This window comes from Falco peregrinus, chromosome 4 (assembly GCF_023634155.1).
Source record: "Falco peregrinus isolate bFalPer1 chromosome 4, bFalPer1.pri, whole genome shotgun sequence".
In the NCBI taxonomy this organism is placed as follows: domain Eukaryota; kingdom Metazoa; phylum Chordata; class Aves; order Falconiformes; family Falconidae; genus Falco; species Falco peregrinus.
In genome coordinates this window covers 64266837-64283701 of record NC_073724.1, presented here as the reverse complement: position 1 = coordinate 64283701, position 16865 = coordinate 64266837, and the positions used below count along the sequence as shown (strand labels likewise).

The 16865-nt window shown below is 38.2% G+C and overlaps 1 protein-coding gene across 1 annotated transcript in view; it reads left to right on the top strand.

The window, feature by feature from the left end:
* Nucleotides 1–16865, top strand: part of PCCA (propionyl-CoA carboxylase subunit alpha) — a 292537-nt gene that overhangs the window by 170963 nt on the left and 104709 nt on the right. Inside the window, exon 19 of the mRNA XM_055802742.1 lies at nucleotides 9638–9740. Within this exon, the coding sequence (XP_055658717.1) occupies nucleotides 9638–9740 (103 nt within the window). The remainder of the gene's footprint in view (nucleotides 1–9637; nucleotides 9741–16865) is intronic.

Genomic DNA, 16865 nt, shown 5'->3' with positions numbered 1-16865 from the left:
TGACCAACCTTTTCTGGGACTGTGCACTGCGCATTCTATGTGTTACCTGAATTAAGTCTCATAGAGGAGAAATCAGAACAGATATGATCAGTACAGCTGTATTACAAAAGTAATCTCATTGGCATGAGATGGTTAAGCTCTTGGATATACTCTTTTGGTTCTGTTGCAACAAGTTTGCAGGAGGTGGCAAGTTCTGTGTAATGGGTGAGCTCTTAAAATACTCTGGAATGCTGCTGAAATCTGGTACAAGCATTGTGTTTTCCAACATGCACAAAAAAATGAGTAGACTTCAGTTTGAAGTTAACAACCTTTGGGATATTGCATATGTTAACAGGCTTCAGAGAGACCAAGTCAAATCATTGGTACTACCAACTGGCGGAAATTCCATACTTCTGGCAATGTAATCTGGTTGGTTCTGAGGAGGCTGACAGATCAAAACGGAACTGTAATAATAGTTTCATTTAGGTCTCTCACCTAAACCTTAAACACAGGAAAGATAGCATTCAATACATAGTTTTTAACAGTAACATCAAAAAGATATTTGGAGGTGATGTTCTATAAGAAGGGATTTTCAGTTTGACTCTAATACATTTTGTTGATCGGTGGTTTTTTTTGTTGTTGTTCTAAGCTTAATATAGTGTATAATGTTTCCCTAGTTTGCACACTGTGTGTTTTGCACTGTGTGCCTTGAAGGCTGCTGTTCTTACTTGCAGTGCTGTTGCCATATTTCCTCAGAGGCGGCTTTATTCTGATGTCTTTCTTTTTCCTTGACTGTAGTAGTTGTCTCTCACTCCTGAGCTGGTGCTGCATTTAGTAAGTTGGGCAGGTGCTGACAGGTTTCACTGTATTTGGTCTTACAAACTTTATTCTTTAAAGAGGTGTTGTGTTTCAGTAAGATGTTACTATTGCCTTTAATGGTGGGTATGACAGTCTATGGGTGCAGATATTTATCTCTGAATAAGAGATGGGTTAATTTGTTTTTTGGGGATTAACCTTGTAAATTACTGATAGTTGGAGAATTGGGGATGTGTTCAAACAGATGATACTATATAACAGGACAGAGGCAGCACTGGAACGTCAGGCCAAGATTTTTTTTCAACATGGAAGTTTTAACTCTGGTTCTAAAGTATGTATTTTCTCGTCAAAATTGGCAGAATGATTTTTCACATGTGCTGCACTGTGCTGTGTTCTTATTGCTTTCAGCTGTGAGGAGCTGGCAGTTGCTAAGCACTTTTTAACATAACTCTTTTTCACTGGGGCAAATAAATAAGGGGGCTTGAGCCTGAATTTAAGTATCAAGTTTTTGTTTACCTTTTAAACTATGGCACAATATCTAAACTAAATACTGAGCTTATGGTATTGAGGGAGTGCAATTGCAGAAATTGTCATTAACATTGAAATACCTTTATGTGAATAAAGGATTCTTCAATATTTAATCTAGCTGTCATTAGTGTGTGTACCAGTACAAGTGAATTTCTAGTTGATGATGAGGAGCTGTTACTCTGGCTGTATGTATTTGACTTATGATTAGTTCTAGTCCAGTCCTGTGAACTGAATGTGCATTTGTAGCTGAAGTATATTGGGTGCAGTTCTGGAACCTGGCTTCTGTCTTCCTTGCATCAGACAAGAACCTGGCTCCTGTGTCCCGAGACTGTTCTGCACTGTGATCCAAAGCAGTGTGTAGGCGCAGACAATTGGGATAATTTGCTTTGAGAACTACTCCCAATCTGAACTAGAACACTGATGTTCTCACACCCACTGTACATTGTCCTGATCACTTCTGAGATACTCTCCAGAACTGCTGAAAAAGTGGGTGAATAACTGAAATTCTAAATTCTGACAAAAGGGGTGATGGATTAAAGCAGCAAATGTATTTTCAACTCAGGTTTGCAGTGGTCAGTGGCAATTTAGTTCGAGATTAGTAGGCTACAAGTCAGGGGTGTTTCACTCCTGGGATGACTACAGCAAGCCTAACATGGAGTTTTCCTCTATATTTCAAAAAATAGAGTGTGGAAAAGCGTCTGATGTGTAGTTGTAAAACTGGATGACTATTAATGTATCAAACTTATCAGTAGGTAATCTTTCAATAATTTCACCTCCATTTTCATATTAGCAGTTTAGAGATTCCTTGCTGCCTATTTTTACCATGCACAGGAAATGTGTAATATTCTAAACTTAATGCACAGTGAAAAATAGCACATTAGTACTGGGCACAGCCATTGTTTGAATGGAGGTACAGGAAGCAGGCTGCCCAACAAGCAGCTACATCCCAATACAATCATGTTATATGGAAGGATATAACTGCTGCTGGATGATGCTGATAGAAGAGCTGTAGTCCTCTCTACTGCATCACAGTGAATTGTTCTGAAGCTCTTTAATCATTAAAAGACAGTGAGATAATTATTGTGAGACTATTCCTAAATATCGGCACAAGAAGAGAAAATGTTCGAGAAAATGCAGGAAAGTTTGTACAGGAAATGGAGTTTGTCATTTTCCTTTTGTGGAGCGTGTTATTATTGCGAGCTTTTCCAACTGCCCAAAGTAAACTCTTATTGAAAATAGAGGGTGTTAGAGAGACACAAAGTAGTAAAATTAAAAACTTTAATAGAAGAGAAATAGGCCAGAATTTTTTTTATGACAAACAGATTTTCAGATTTTTCTTTCTATAACAATTTCAGCACATGCAAGTTAATACTGTTGACTGATCTGATTTAAAATGCCTTCTTGCAAGTAGTTCTTTCTTTGGTAAATAGTTTTGCTGATATAGGAAAGATGGTTTGAAACAACAGATTGGAAGCACAGGCTTGTACATTACATGGAAAATAAATGTCTTTTCTCTGTGCTTTTGAACACATGATTTGAATCTTCCTTGCTTTGCATCTCACAAGTGCTTGCAATGAGACAAGGAGCAGCATCTCTTTTTATCCAGCATTACTGCTTGTGCTGTTTCCTTTTTCCAAGAGAAACCAAATGCTGAAGTGGACCCTGGCATGTCATAGGAGGGGAAATGAGTTTCAGATATCATGTTTTAGATTTATTTATTTGTAATTTTCAAGGTATGCTGGCACCTGCTGAAGGGCTGGGCAGTCTGACCCTCCCCTGAAATTGAGAGGTCTTGGGCTGGACTTAACATGCTCCCAGGATTGCCTTGTGTTTCATCCAGTTTGTTAAATGCAAAGTGCGTAGAAATTTCCTGGCATGGGACCAACTGCCAAAATTCTTTGTCTCAGAGGATGCATCATCAGGCTGCAAAGCTGCATTTTCTGAGTCTCCATGAATCTCTCATTCCTTCCTGCCATCAACAGGGTAGGATGATGACTCCCCTAATGCCTGGGCCCTGGCACTTTCTCTTGAGAGGTGGGAGATAATGTGAACCCTCACTGGCTGAGGGAGACCTGATAACCCAGAACTTTCATTCTTTGGATATGTACATGCTGCAAGCATGAACTTGTTACAGCAATATAGGCAATAGCAGTAATCTTGCTTCCTTTGCCTGGTACACTTAAAGCTAAAAAAGCCATAAAAGATTTTTTTGAGCAGCATAGAATTGTTGATGTTTGCCTGCGTGCTCTGAGCACACATTTTCTTTTTCAGGTGATGGAGACAGCTTTGGCAGAGGAGCCCCTAGTTCCCGCCCCCTGCCAGGCTGCCGAGGGAGCTAGCTGGGAAGCAGTCCGGTTACAGTGACCTCTTGCAGGACCCAACTGCTGCACACTTAGGAGTAGAAAAGGATGAGCCAGGGTGAGCTCAGGTTGTCTGCAGGGTTACTTACTGGTTAAATGAAGATCAAAGGGGTTGAGCCATACACACTTAGATCTGTGTAGCTAAATTCACCCTAGATTTATAAGATCTAGTTTTAACTGTTTCAGTATTTTGCCTTGATCTGGGGTTCCCTTATTAAGGCACTGGAGGTTTTTATTGGGCACTTGATTGCAGGCCCTTAGGTCAATGCAAATCGCCCAAAAGGCTTCTGTTAGAGGAAAAGGAAGCACCCAGATGTACACTGTTTTGAATCAAAGCACAGTGCACTCTGTAGCATCCTTTTAAAACGGTGCTTTTTATTTTGTAGTTTACTTTCTATGTAACTGATTTTTTTTCCTGTGGTCACTATTCAGATAGAGTGCATGGCTATAAATATGCATATTTTTTATTGATCTAAATTTAATATGTAAGAAAATGTAATGTAAACCCATTTTGACATAACCCGTGAGTAATTATTTCACCCTTTGTCTGATCAGCTGGCACACAGGCTAGTAGTGGTTATAATTTTGTATGACATATGCAGAACTATAATTTACTCTAATGATGGTATATTTTCATACTCTAGGTGAAAAGGGTATATGTATACGTATGCACAGATAAAGCAGAAAAAAGGAAACCCCATTTTTATGTTAAAGTGTATGTAATATAGGTAGATGGATTAATCTGAATATATGTAGAAAATGTGTGTGAATAGATGTAGAAAATACTTCAAATTGCTGAATAAAATATTCCCAGATTCTTAGGTTCCTTTCACATAATTTTTAGTTCTTAAAATAATCCTGTGAAAGTGCTGCTTTTATCTTTTCTGTGCAACGATGAACTTTTATGTTGGAAAGTGCTGAAAGTACTCAGATAGTAAAGCTTAGATTTTTGTTTTGTTTGGCAGTACACTTCTGTTTAGAATTCTTTTAATCTATCCATCCCCTGCTTTTATATTCATCTGATAGTTGAAGGTTCTGTGAAGGATATTTCTTTGTATATGAACTTATTAAACCAATAATGCTCAAAAGCGTGAGATTTACTTCCCCTTTTCCTTTTTTTACATCATAAGATAGGCTCTTGTTTGAGTTGTTAAATTTCTATTTGCCTTTCTTGAGTTTTTTTGGGGGGAGGGCAGAGAAAATAAGAAACAATTTATATGGTAGATCTAAAGTTTCATTAAAATTGCTTATGCCCTGTCCCAGGCATTTTAAGTGGGCCATCTGTCTAAACATCTCTCCATTTTTTTCTGATCATTTCCTCGACTTATTCATGAGCCATGGGAGGGCTCCTTTGTAGTCTCCATGTAGCTGGTTCAGTCTACCCCCACTGAATACATCTATGTGCTTGCATAACATATCTTTTCACAGTGCTGGAAATTCTCTGAACTTGGTTCAGATGAATGGCCCACTTTCTGAAGGTCTTTTTTTCTCCCCCTGCAAAGATTTGTATGCAGAAACTGACCTTGGTGGCTACAGAATCCAGCACATTATTCTTGATCATTTTACAGGCCACCTGCGGTGAAAGTTATGATGAAGGATTTCTTAATGATTCTTTGACCATTAACATTGTTTTAAGTCAATATTTCACTTTTATTTAACTGCTGAATAGGTAATTGCACAATTGAAAAACAGCTTCATGGAGTGTCATATAATGTGGTTTTCAAACACTTATAATCTTTCTTAATGGGAGAATTTGTTACGATAGTTTGGGATTTCTCTGTGTTTACGTAAAGTATTATGCAGCAAAAATATGAGAAGTGAAGAGAGTTTTAAAGTTTTTTTTCCCCCCAGATTAGAACTCACATTTTGAATTGGAACTAAAAAAAATCTATACTCAATTTCCTGACCCTTTAGGAGCTGGTGACATTTATCATAGCTCATTACATCATCAACAGTAATCAGGAGAGGGGAGTTTATTTGCCAGAAACTGCAGAAAATTGTAGTTTTATTGAGTTCCTTCTATCTCATTGGTTGATGACAGTCAAAATGGATGGGCTGGGGCAGAGTTATTACTTGACTTGCTTTTGTGAACGTCTGTTTTCTTTCATTATTTGTTTTTGACTAGAATAGATAATAGTTTAATTAGTGTCTGTTTTCCGTGAGCCCAGTAAGTGTGTGTCAATCTAAAATTCTTAGCAGCGGTCTGGTTTCCTCACTGAAAACTTGCAAAGAAAGCAGGGGCTATAATTGCTGCATTATTATAGAGTATCTCCCCCTCTCTCTCTCATGGCAGTTGGGGATAAACGGGACATAATACACTGTGCAATGTATGAAATAAATTATGGGACGGTGGCATCATCTGTACTTAAACAAACAGTGACAGAGGTTAAAAATAAATAACCAAGCAGGCAGACACCGCTGTTTCTCTCTCACGCAGTTTACACTGTTTTGTAAGTTCAGTGCTTTTTGAGTAATGCCGTTATGACTTAGAGCCAGGCTATGACCATACTGTTTGTGCCCCTATTGCTCGTGATAGTACCCTTTAGAAGGCAGTATAGGGTACAGAGGTTCAGAACTGCCCGTTTCTGCATGCTTCTTCACCTGCCTCCGGTCACTGTGGCCACAGTGTTGCTGCCTTTGCTCTCTCCTCTTTGTGTGTGGTACTCCTGGCAAGGGACAACAGCGTACAGCTCCCTGTGGCCCTGCATCCCATTCACATGGTGCTTGTCTCGCTGCTAAACTTGTGTCTCTTCCTGCAGCCAGTGATCTTTATATGTAAATAAAGTAATTTTTTTGACATTTCATTTGCCAAAACTGGGAGAAGAAAGCGAGGGCATATTGAACCCTGTGAAAGACATATTGTGTGGATTCTAATCTAGGGTTGGAGGGGAAGTGCCTGAAGTTTTTTGTGTCTTTTCTGATGGTAAAAATGACATTATTTTTTCTTTCATTATTTTTTTTTCTCTGTAAATAGAGTATGTCAGATTTCAGCCCAGTATGTAGAATTTTTAAAAGTTACATGTTTTTTAAAATAGCCAGAAGTTTGGGAGGTTTTCCATGAACTCTAGTGGAAAATATATTCAGAAGTCCAGATGTTTTCCCTTTGGAGGACTTAGAAGTATTCTCAGCTAAGGAAGCAACCTTGGCCAAGAGCAGAGAGATTATTTCCCATGCACTGAGACTTCTCAGGCATTTAAAAAAAATCCAAAACACCCACAAAAAAAAAACAACAACCAAACCCAAACAAAAAAAAACCCACCACCTCCAAAAAGCCCCTTTCTTAGCCTGATAGAAACGTTTGCATTTCTAAAGTAGTTCACAGACTTGAGCAACTTCCTTTCCATAGCCAAGAAGCTTGGACTTTGATCCTTACTTTTGGACTTTGTGATCTTTACTAGTACGTAAAAACCCTACAACCAACCCTCTGAGTCCCATGAAAATGGAGTCTACTGCAAGATAAATTATTTGAAAGAAATTTGATTTTCATGAGCTAATGTCCATATCTGTCTTCGTGTAACAGTAGGTTACAGTTACAAAGCCACAGGCATTTGATTAGCAAGGCTGAAAAATGTCACTGTACAAATGCATTTAGCAATTCCAGGGGGGAAGTACAAGTTGCTATGTACTTGGTATTAGATGCAGCTCTGGATCTTGCCCTTCTGACCACCAGTGTTGCAGAAAGAGGAATTATATGCCTGTGTGGCTGTTTGAAACCCAGGCAAAGCAGTGATCATAGTCATGCCTTTCAAGAGGCATGCATCCTGTTTGGAGATACACTTGACAAAGCTCAGCAAGACAGGACTGAACAAAAATAATCCCTGCTGGAGAACAAGACTGTCTTTCCTTTGATGGCCAGCAGCCGGATTCATGAGGTCACTTCCAGTCAAATGCAATATGAAGCAGAGCTGTGCCAGCAAGGTTAGAGGGAATCTCATGCCACCAGTGAAGTGGATCTACTAAGCTGTGTTTGAGATGAGATCTTACCTCTTACACGAGAAATATGAAGTTGCTATAAACTGCTAAATCCTGTTGGTTATTGCAGTGGAGTGCCAAGGAGTGTTTAGCCAGACCCTGCCACGTTCCTCCTGACTGGTGCGCCGGTACCAGGAAGTGCAATGAAAACATCTCTCTGCTTGCTGCCTGCTACCTGTGCAGGAATTTCCTGTTCCTCCTCTTCAGGAACTCCCCTGTCTGTCGCATTTCCTATCAGCCAGTCTAAATGTTTTGGTGACATACAGAAATTTCAAGGCGAGGTGCTGAGAAATGTCATTGAGCCCAATAAGCCATAGATATTTCCTCAGATTTGTTGTTTTGACAATTGTCACTGTGTATTAAATGTGAAAGGTGACACTTGGCATCGTTAGTATGGGAACAGGTTATTTTCAATATGTTTTCATGAACTTTGTGCATAACAATAGTTATGAGGTGAGCCAAGATGTTTGGTGAAATCTGGTGTAGGCCTTACTTGGCTTGGATCCAGAAGTAACTAATGATAAGTATGCATCTACTTCTCTAGCTAATAAATTTAGTGTTTCCATTTCCCTTTTTCAGGCTTGTTGCAAGGCACAATTTTTGGAAACGCCTTGCTGATTAGGTACCTGAACTTTTACTTGCTTAGATTTCAGCTGTCTAAAACCCCAACCTTCTTAAAATAATTGTCGAAATTGTTAGCAAGTTAGTGTGTTAACCTTGGCTTAGGCAGCTAATTTCTCCTGTGGCCTCTGTTCTGCCTGTTGATTCCACAGGGAACCTGAGCACTTCCTTTGGGGAGATGTTCTTCACTGGGCACCTGAACCCTCAGGAGGATACTCATGGCATAACACAGAAAGACGTGTTTCCAAGTTTTAAGGCTCTGAAGGCTGCAGTAAAATGGTGTAGTAAGCTCTATAACGTACAACAGATGAACAGTGTAGCAGAAATTATCCTTAAGAAGATACCTAAAGATGATGAACTTATCTCTGTGGATTTCTGACAGAGAATCTAAACACCTGTAGGAGTTGGTGTGGGAGAAAAGCTCTACCAAAATAAAGTGTCTTTGTTTTAATGGAGCTTAAACTTCACCTTCGTACTTTCTCTTTAGGCTACTTGGTGCTTGCTGATGCTAATATGTGGCCACCACTCATCAAAACAGTTGTAGCATACCTTTGGACACTAGTTGTTAGAACAAAGTGGAAGAGACTTGAGAAGTCAGGATGCGGGAACTGAAACAGAGTATACATTTAAATAGCCAAAAATTGTTTGTTTACTTGTTTCACTCTGAACTTCCAAGAATGGAGACTCAGCTCTTACTCCTTTGCTGCCAGGTGTGCTTCTTTAAGCTAAAGTTGAAAAGATTCAGGTTTCTTGTATTACCTGGTAACTAGTGGAGCTAGAAAATGCTGCAGGAATAGGTATAAACCTACATGTGGGTTGTGATGATGTATCATTATTTTTTCAGTTTAAGGGCTCTGTGGATGAGATACTCTTTAAAATGTGTATTAATTATAACATTACTTCTCTTCCTTATTTGGCTGAATCTTTTGTCTGTAATTGGTCTTTAATTAAGGTTTACAGAGAATGAGATGAAAGAAATAGTGATTATATTTTGCCCTGAAAAAGACTGCCCCAGCTATCACTGTTGCTATTCTCGTGCCAACCTGCTTTCTCATCTGCTTTTCATCCTGTTTGAGCTAATTCTGCAGCAAGCTCTGGCTGTATTCAGGAGCCTCCTATAACTTTATCAGTGTACCTGGTGTGTCAAGGCAAATCTAGAAAGAGAGTGTATTTTCTCCTTATATGAGATTTGACAGAAAAATGTATTTAGTATTTTTTCAATTATGCTTCCCAACTGTGTGTATAGTTTAATGGTATTTTGTGTACCTCTTGACCATCCGGTGAGGGAAGTGCTTCTGGTTAAAATAGGAGAAGCATGAAATCTCTGTTAAAAATTCTTCTTCTGTCTGTTTCTTTTTTAGAATTCCTGTTGCTAAATCAAAGAGAAGTACCTGGGAGCTCTCTGTGCGTCTAGGAGATGGAATTTACCTGGTTGCAGTTTCTAAGGATGGCTCATCATTTTCTGTAAGTTCTGTTGTTTTTTTCTTAGAAATTTGATGTATTGAGTCAATGTATATTCCCCTTGACACCTACTAAAATTTTCTATGTGTTCAGTGATCCAACATAGATGCTTGTTTTGTCTTTAGCAGGCATTGCTGTAAATTACAAAACAGGACTCTCTGTGTTAATTAAGTAGTGCTAGCTTGCAAAGATTTTTCTCTGTTTGTGCCTGTGGAACGTTTTTGTATCTACTTGTTTATGAAATCATTTTCTAATTAACAACCCTGTTTAGTGTCTTGTTTAGAAGTAAGGTCTTATGCTGCCTTGTAGATATGAGAGCAAGAAAATAAGCGCAATGTCAACAAAAATTACATTACCTTGATGTTATGTGTAGTTAGTGATTACAAAAAACCCAAACAGATCAAAGAATCAAGCAAGTGGATTGTGTAATTGTATTGCAGTGGAATTATTCAGCACCTCAGCAGTAAAACTGTGCGTAGTCATAGTAAAACACTAATGTTTCAAGATGTGCCTAGGTCACTTCAGATGAGTGTGTGTAAACTATTGTTTTTACAAATATACTAAGATAATTACTTAAGCACTTAATGTTGTCAACTTGAAAGGCAGACAGACCATGACAGTAGAAGAATAGTAATGCTGTGTTCAGTAGTTCAGCTGTTCAGCAGAATAATGCCAAGATGCAAGCTGGTTGAATTGATTTATAGAAAGAGCTACTTTTAAAGTCTGTTAATGGTAGTTCCACAACCAAACTGAGATTTTTTTTTTTTTCTTTTAAATAGACAGTTGACTTGCATAGAACCTGTTGACTCATAGGCAAATATTTTCCAAAAGGCCAGTTTTTCTTAGAATCATTTGAAAAGCCAGGACTATGAGGAATCTCAGAAGTCCTCTGGTTTACTTTGGACAGCTGTTTACTCTTCTTATGTGTCTTTATTGAAGAAACTTCTGCAACATCTTCTCCATGACATTTTTTATAGTCAAAATGTTCCCACTTATGTTGCATTTAAAGAGATTTCTTTGGAAAAGGACATCTAAATTAATATTTCACACAGTGAAGACAGTGTTGTCTCACTGATTCACTTTTGCTTTGCTCTGCTGAAATTTCAGTGTAAGGACATGATTTTCATGTCTTTTTCGGTGATTGTTTTCACTTCTGTGAACTGAGGTAATGAAAACCTAGCCTTTTGTAAAAAATCTTTTTGTTGGCCTAGGTGGGGCAAGATGCCTAACCTTTACCTCTGTCACTCTTTATTTTACATATACTCATGATGAATGTGAGAATATGAATAGAGAGCAGGGATACTTTCTGTTCTATGTGGATCATAGGTGCACTGTAAAAAGGATATGGAGATGAATTGTTGTGGTCAGCACTTTTAAAAATTTTCTCCTGCTAGTGTACTACTTTAACTCTGAAAGAAGGTGGTCATTTTAGTTGTAGCGTTTCTTTTAGAAAGAATTCCAGGAGGTCTTGAGCAACTATTTACTCAGTGCCTAATACATAGTGTTGCTCCATGGCAGTGACACTCACCCTGCTTGTGGAATGGCACTTCAGGAGCGAAGGCCATGTCTGCATGCAGCTTTTTACTGAATTAAATTTATTTCAGGCCCTAACAGGCATCCTGTGAACTTGGATACAACCTACTGCTCAAACAAAAAACATCTCTGCCAGATTTCAGCCCAATTTAGCATTGGATTGGCACTGGTTTGTGTGACAGAGATAGACCTTCCCCAGAGTAGTCATTGCCCCCAGCCTTTCCACCTTTTTATTGCAACCTTGCTGTGTAACAGCGGTCAGCATGGAGCTGCCTGCTGCTGTGAGAAAGGTAAAGGGTGGCTGCTGGTGTCTCTGAGCGTTGCGTAGGCCCTTTCTGCTGTGAGCTCTGAAATCTAATTCCCATAGCTGAACCTCCTTGAACTAGGAGTTCTGTTTAGCACAACTAATTACACAGGCATGCATCTGTGGACGTGTATTTTTTGAGAGAATTACTTCAGTTTCGTTTAGTTACCTAAACTCTTGCTTATATTTACTTACATAATTCAGTGAAGATACATCTTTAAATCAAACTGAGGAAAGTTTACAGACAGAAGAGGCCTAAGCCTCCTTTTATGCTGTTGTCTCTGTTGATTGTGAAGGTAACTAAACATACAAGCCCATATGAGAGTCAGTCCTAGATTCCATTTACAGCTGAACAGCTGAGTTGTAAACTGCACTGTGTTTCTCCAGGTGGTACGGACTCTGAGAAAGGATGCTGAACATGTAATGCCGTTGGTGCTGATTTACCATTTTAACACACAGAAAATCATTCTCACCTATAGCACAGTCCAAACCCATCTCTCAGTTTAAATGGAACTGCTAAACAGTTCTGATGTCTTGCAGCAGTATGAACGTTACAGGGCTGTAAGCCCAGTTTAACGAGGTATATATGGACTGATTTCCAGTCCTTCGGTTTGTTATTCAAAAAATAACAAATGAGGAGGTTCCTGCTCATGTCCTTGTGTCCCTGCAGTATGCTACTGCTGTTACCTTCTGCTGCTAGGTAAGGAGGCAGGAGCACCCCCAGCGTCATGGGTGAAGAGGTGTGTAGGCAATAGGGAGGAAGTAGTGGTGCTGGGTAGGACAGGCTGTGTGCCCTAAAGGTTGGGTCAGAGGGATTGGTGACAGCAACTGTTGCGTTCTGATTCTACCCTAACCAAGCCTGTATACACGGGGAGAGATAATACCTTATTTATTGGCATCTGGAAATTCCTTAGCTGGTGAAATAAATCCCAGTACGTGGATTTCACTGTGCCCAGAGGTCTATCTCACTTAAACATTGAGGCATAGTGTATTAGGATTAACTCCTGAGCTTGGATTTGTAAAAAAGTAGGTAACTCTTTTTGAATACCAGGGTTGTTCAGAGTTGAACCTATTTTTCATTGTTACTGGATAAGTAGCCTAGGACATGTTATTCTTTATTAATAATTTTATTTTTGCTGGGGTTCTCCTGTGATTATATTGCAGACAAGAGAATATAGTAAATACAGCACAGTTAAAATTCTTCTGGATTATTATTGAAAGATGTACAATGGAAAAACAATAGCCTTGAAACTTCAAAGAAGAAAAGCCAAAGACCAAGAATGAGAAATCTTTGTTTCTGATCAGGAGGTATAACAGAAAAAAAATGGGGAATTTCAAAGCTTTCTTTATTAACTTTGCTGTCAGAAACACAAGCCTCACTTTTTGAACCTCTGCATTTACTTTTTGTTATTAAGTGGGTGTGACATGGGCTTCTGACTTTGTGGGTTGTGTCCCCTTGTGGCTTGTGACAAAGATAGCTGAATCTGTGGTGCAGTTAGATAGCCCAGTGGGAGGGCCACCTTCACATTCCCCTTCAGAAGTTTACTCCTGCTGCAAACTGTGCATTGCAGCAGCAGTGTTTGCATCCTGATTTACTTTGTTTACCACTGGGACTCTTCCAACAGTGACTCCTTTCTTTTTTCCTTAACTCTTATACTCTCGCCAGCCGAAACCTCACCACCTCACAGTGTGCAGTGCTTTTGCTCTCTGTGCAGGGAGTGAGAGCAGCAGGCTTCTCCATGGTTCCCGCTGTTTGTGAGCAGATCATTCGTCAGCATCTTGGTCTAGGGGTCATCTGTGGTTTTCTTCGTTTATCATGAGAATCTTAATGAATTGTGCAGTGTTAACTGCTCTTTGCTGTTCTCTATTTTTCAGGATTTTTAGTTCTGTAACCATCTGGTTTTAACCACTTCATTTGTAACAGAGGTCCTTGATGCAAGAGGCCTTGTTTCCCCAAACTGAAGGACTTAAAAGATGTGGTCAAGTGCGAGCAAGACTGTTTGCCTGAAGCAGTGCAAACAAAAATACTAGTTTTCTTGTGTCCAGTGGAGGTTAAAAACTTCTGTTAAATCATAATTTGATACTACTTCTTTTAAAATAGAGTAGCTCTGCTGTTATTCTGAAGCCAGCAACATATATGTTAATACTGAAGTTTCTATAAAATTAGTGTACTATAGAATTTTCAGTATCAGACAGTAGTTTCTGGTGATACCCTATCAACATAAAAGCAGACACTTTCACAATTAAAAGGATCTAATGATCTGACTTGAGAATTAAAATGTAGCAATTTTGGTGAGATCTGCTTGCTCGTGTACCAAGAATTTGCCAACTAAATTCATGTAAGTGTCATTTATTCTTCTTTTTGTTCTTTGACCTATATATTAATTATTAGAAGAATATTTAAGCTAACTGCTTGTCATATATATCCATTTAGTTCTTTGGAGGACAGATAGTCAGGTTCTGGGCTTTGATTAGTGTTTTTCTTGCGCTTAAAATTTTTCTTCTCATCAGTGGAGTTAAAGATCTTACAATCAATATGGCTGCTAAAATAGAATTTGAAGGAAGAATACCCTCTGTTACATGAGACTAATGTAAAACAGCAGCAAACATCCCAGAAGCATCCCACCACCAAACTCTGGAATCTTTTGTTTAGTTCAATATCAGACAGGAATCTTTTTCATCATGCCATTTTCTATTGCTAGTCCATAAAATTTGTTTGTTTTTATGATTTCGTTGATACAGAGACTTGATCCAGTTTTGCTGATGAAGGTTACAGCCTGATCTTTGTTTACAAAGCTTGAATGTTCTGTAGAGTACCAAAGGGTGGGAGAGACAAAAGCAAACGGGAACCTACATATATTGAGAAAACCTGGTAGCTGTGTGGTTTCCCTGCACTGTGTGAAATTGAACCTTCAAAGCCAAATGTCAGCCACCAAGGATGCTCTGGATCCATGTGATGGTGGCTTTGTTGCCTGTTTGCAGACTTCCTTGCCTGGCAGCTCACAGCCAGTGTGGAGTTACTTTGCTAATGGAACAGTATACTGGGTGGGAGCTGCCCTATCCAGCCGCACTGCAAGCATGTGAGCAGCCCCTTAGCCACTGGTGTGTGTAGAAGTTTCGTGTCATGGACAGCCATGAACTGACTTCTCCAATGGTGATGGATTTCATGTAGGTAATACACTTAAAATGTATAATAAAAATAATAGCAAAGAATTTAAGTGGCCTAAGCAAGGGAGAACATAAATACATTGGACCATGTATCCAATAATAAAGTTCAGTTTATTGGGTCCACCACTGTATAATTTTCAATCAACAAAGGAAATAAAGGTAAGTGATTATGTGACTGTAGTGCAATCTTTTCAGTGCTATAACCTACCCTCCTCACTTCCTTCAATACTCTTCAGTTTTATTTTTCTGCTATGAATGTCACTTGAAATAGACAACTAAAGAACAGTTTGTATTAATATCTTTGTGGTGGAGGAGGTGGTAGAAAAGGGATGGGCCATCTTGATTTTTTTTTACACCTCGGCTTTGCCAAAAGGAGTGATAGAATGCAAAGGCTCAACTGATGAATACCAACAGTAAGTAATTACATTTTAGGAGGTACAGTCATGTTTCTCTTTGTTTGAAATTTGTTGCTCTATGTGGAGACTGAGGACCTAATTTTAGTTGAGCAAGAATTTGTAGCTGTATTTTATGTAATAAACTGCATTCTTCAAAACCTTTTGGCATAATCCATTTTCTGATTCTTTGCTATAGTGTAGGAATCCTCTGTCTTGAGTATTCTTTACAGCAGATTTGCATGATTTCTCTGCACTTTCTGTTAGGGTGGTTCATCTATGTAGTAGATGCATACTTTCCCAGACCACTTAGCCTCATCTTCTCATCTGTTCAGTTGACAAAGAATTTCCAGATGTTTTCAGTTATAAAGTAGCTTCTTACCATTGAAGTTGTGGTGAATGAAAGTTGTTTATTTTTTTAAAAAAGCATAAGGTGAAATAGTTCAGAAGTTACTTTGAGCAACTGGAAATTTGATATATTTCCAGTGGGACCTGTATAGGTCAAATGCTGAATAAGAAGAGTAGAGAAAGCTTGATTACGTTTTTCAGATTGCTACTAGAATGGGCTACCATTTATCACAAAATGTTGGACCACTTCCTAAATTCAAATTTAAGAGCAGGTAAATACATTACAGTCATGAAATCTGTGTGAAAAAATAGTGAAGCTTGTTCAGCCCAATGAGAAATTGATTAATGAATGTTTTTAATAATTTTTAGGAAAAAAACAATGTTTTTTTTCCCCACCTGTCTTTTTCATGAGATGTGAAGAATTTGTTAGCTATCTATGTAGGTGGAAAATTGGCCTATGTACCCTCTTAATATTTGCAAGAGAAAACCTATTGTATAGTACATAAAAGAGTAAAAAAATACAAATCTAAGGCATTACTGTCACCGTTATTTGAATACATCCTGTATCATCAGCATGGAGTAGGTAAGATATCTGTATGCTTTAATTTAGTTAGTGAATCATGTATATCTAGTTATGATTAAGCTTTGACTTCAAATTAAAATGTAATAAACATTTAATTAGGAGAATTCTTCTGTATTCATTTGCTGTAAATTTTATGACTGAGGGCTAAGTTGATTTAAAATTACTTTAGGAAATATTGTCTTTGTTTTTTTAATTCTCTGGGGGAAGAATAGAATGCCTAAGAAGAAATATCACTGAAAAATCAAACTAGATGCAGCTGAAGTATAAAAAGCATCAACTGTAAAAAGGTATAGTATAATATAAAATCAGAGCAATGACACAGAAAGCTTCTGTAAGCAAACTTAGTCCACATTTAATTCCTTGAACACAAATGTGAATGGAGTGGGACCATAATTCAATGCATATTAAGTTTTGTCTTTCCAGTAGTCCATGTAGTAGAAAGGTAACATTGCCCAGCCGTATCAGTATAAAATTACTAAATGTGTTAAGAGAACCAGTAAAATACCAGAATTATTATTACTAGTATTTTACATTTCTAGTATGCTTCAGGCACATAACAATATATAACTAACTGGTCATATAAAAGAAATATGAGGGCTGTATTAATAGGGATGAAAAGCACGTACCTGTAGGAATTAATAAGAGCAGTAGCCAGTAAAGATACAAATGAATGTATATCCCTAGAAGCAGTAAATTAAGATTTTTCTGATTAGTCGAGTTCTAAATATATGATGTTATAGATCAAAAAGTTAGATATGTTATATTGTTATATGTATGGAATAAAATACTCTGTTATTACA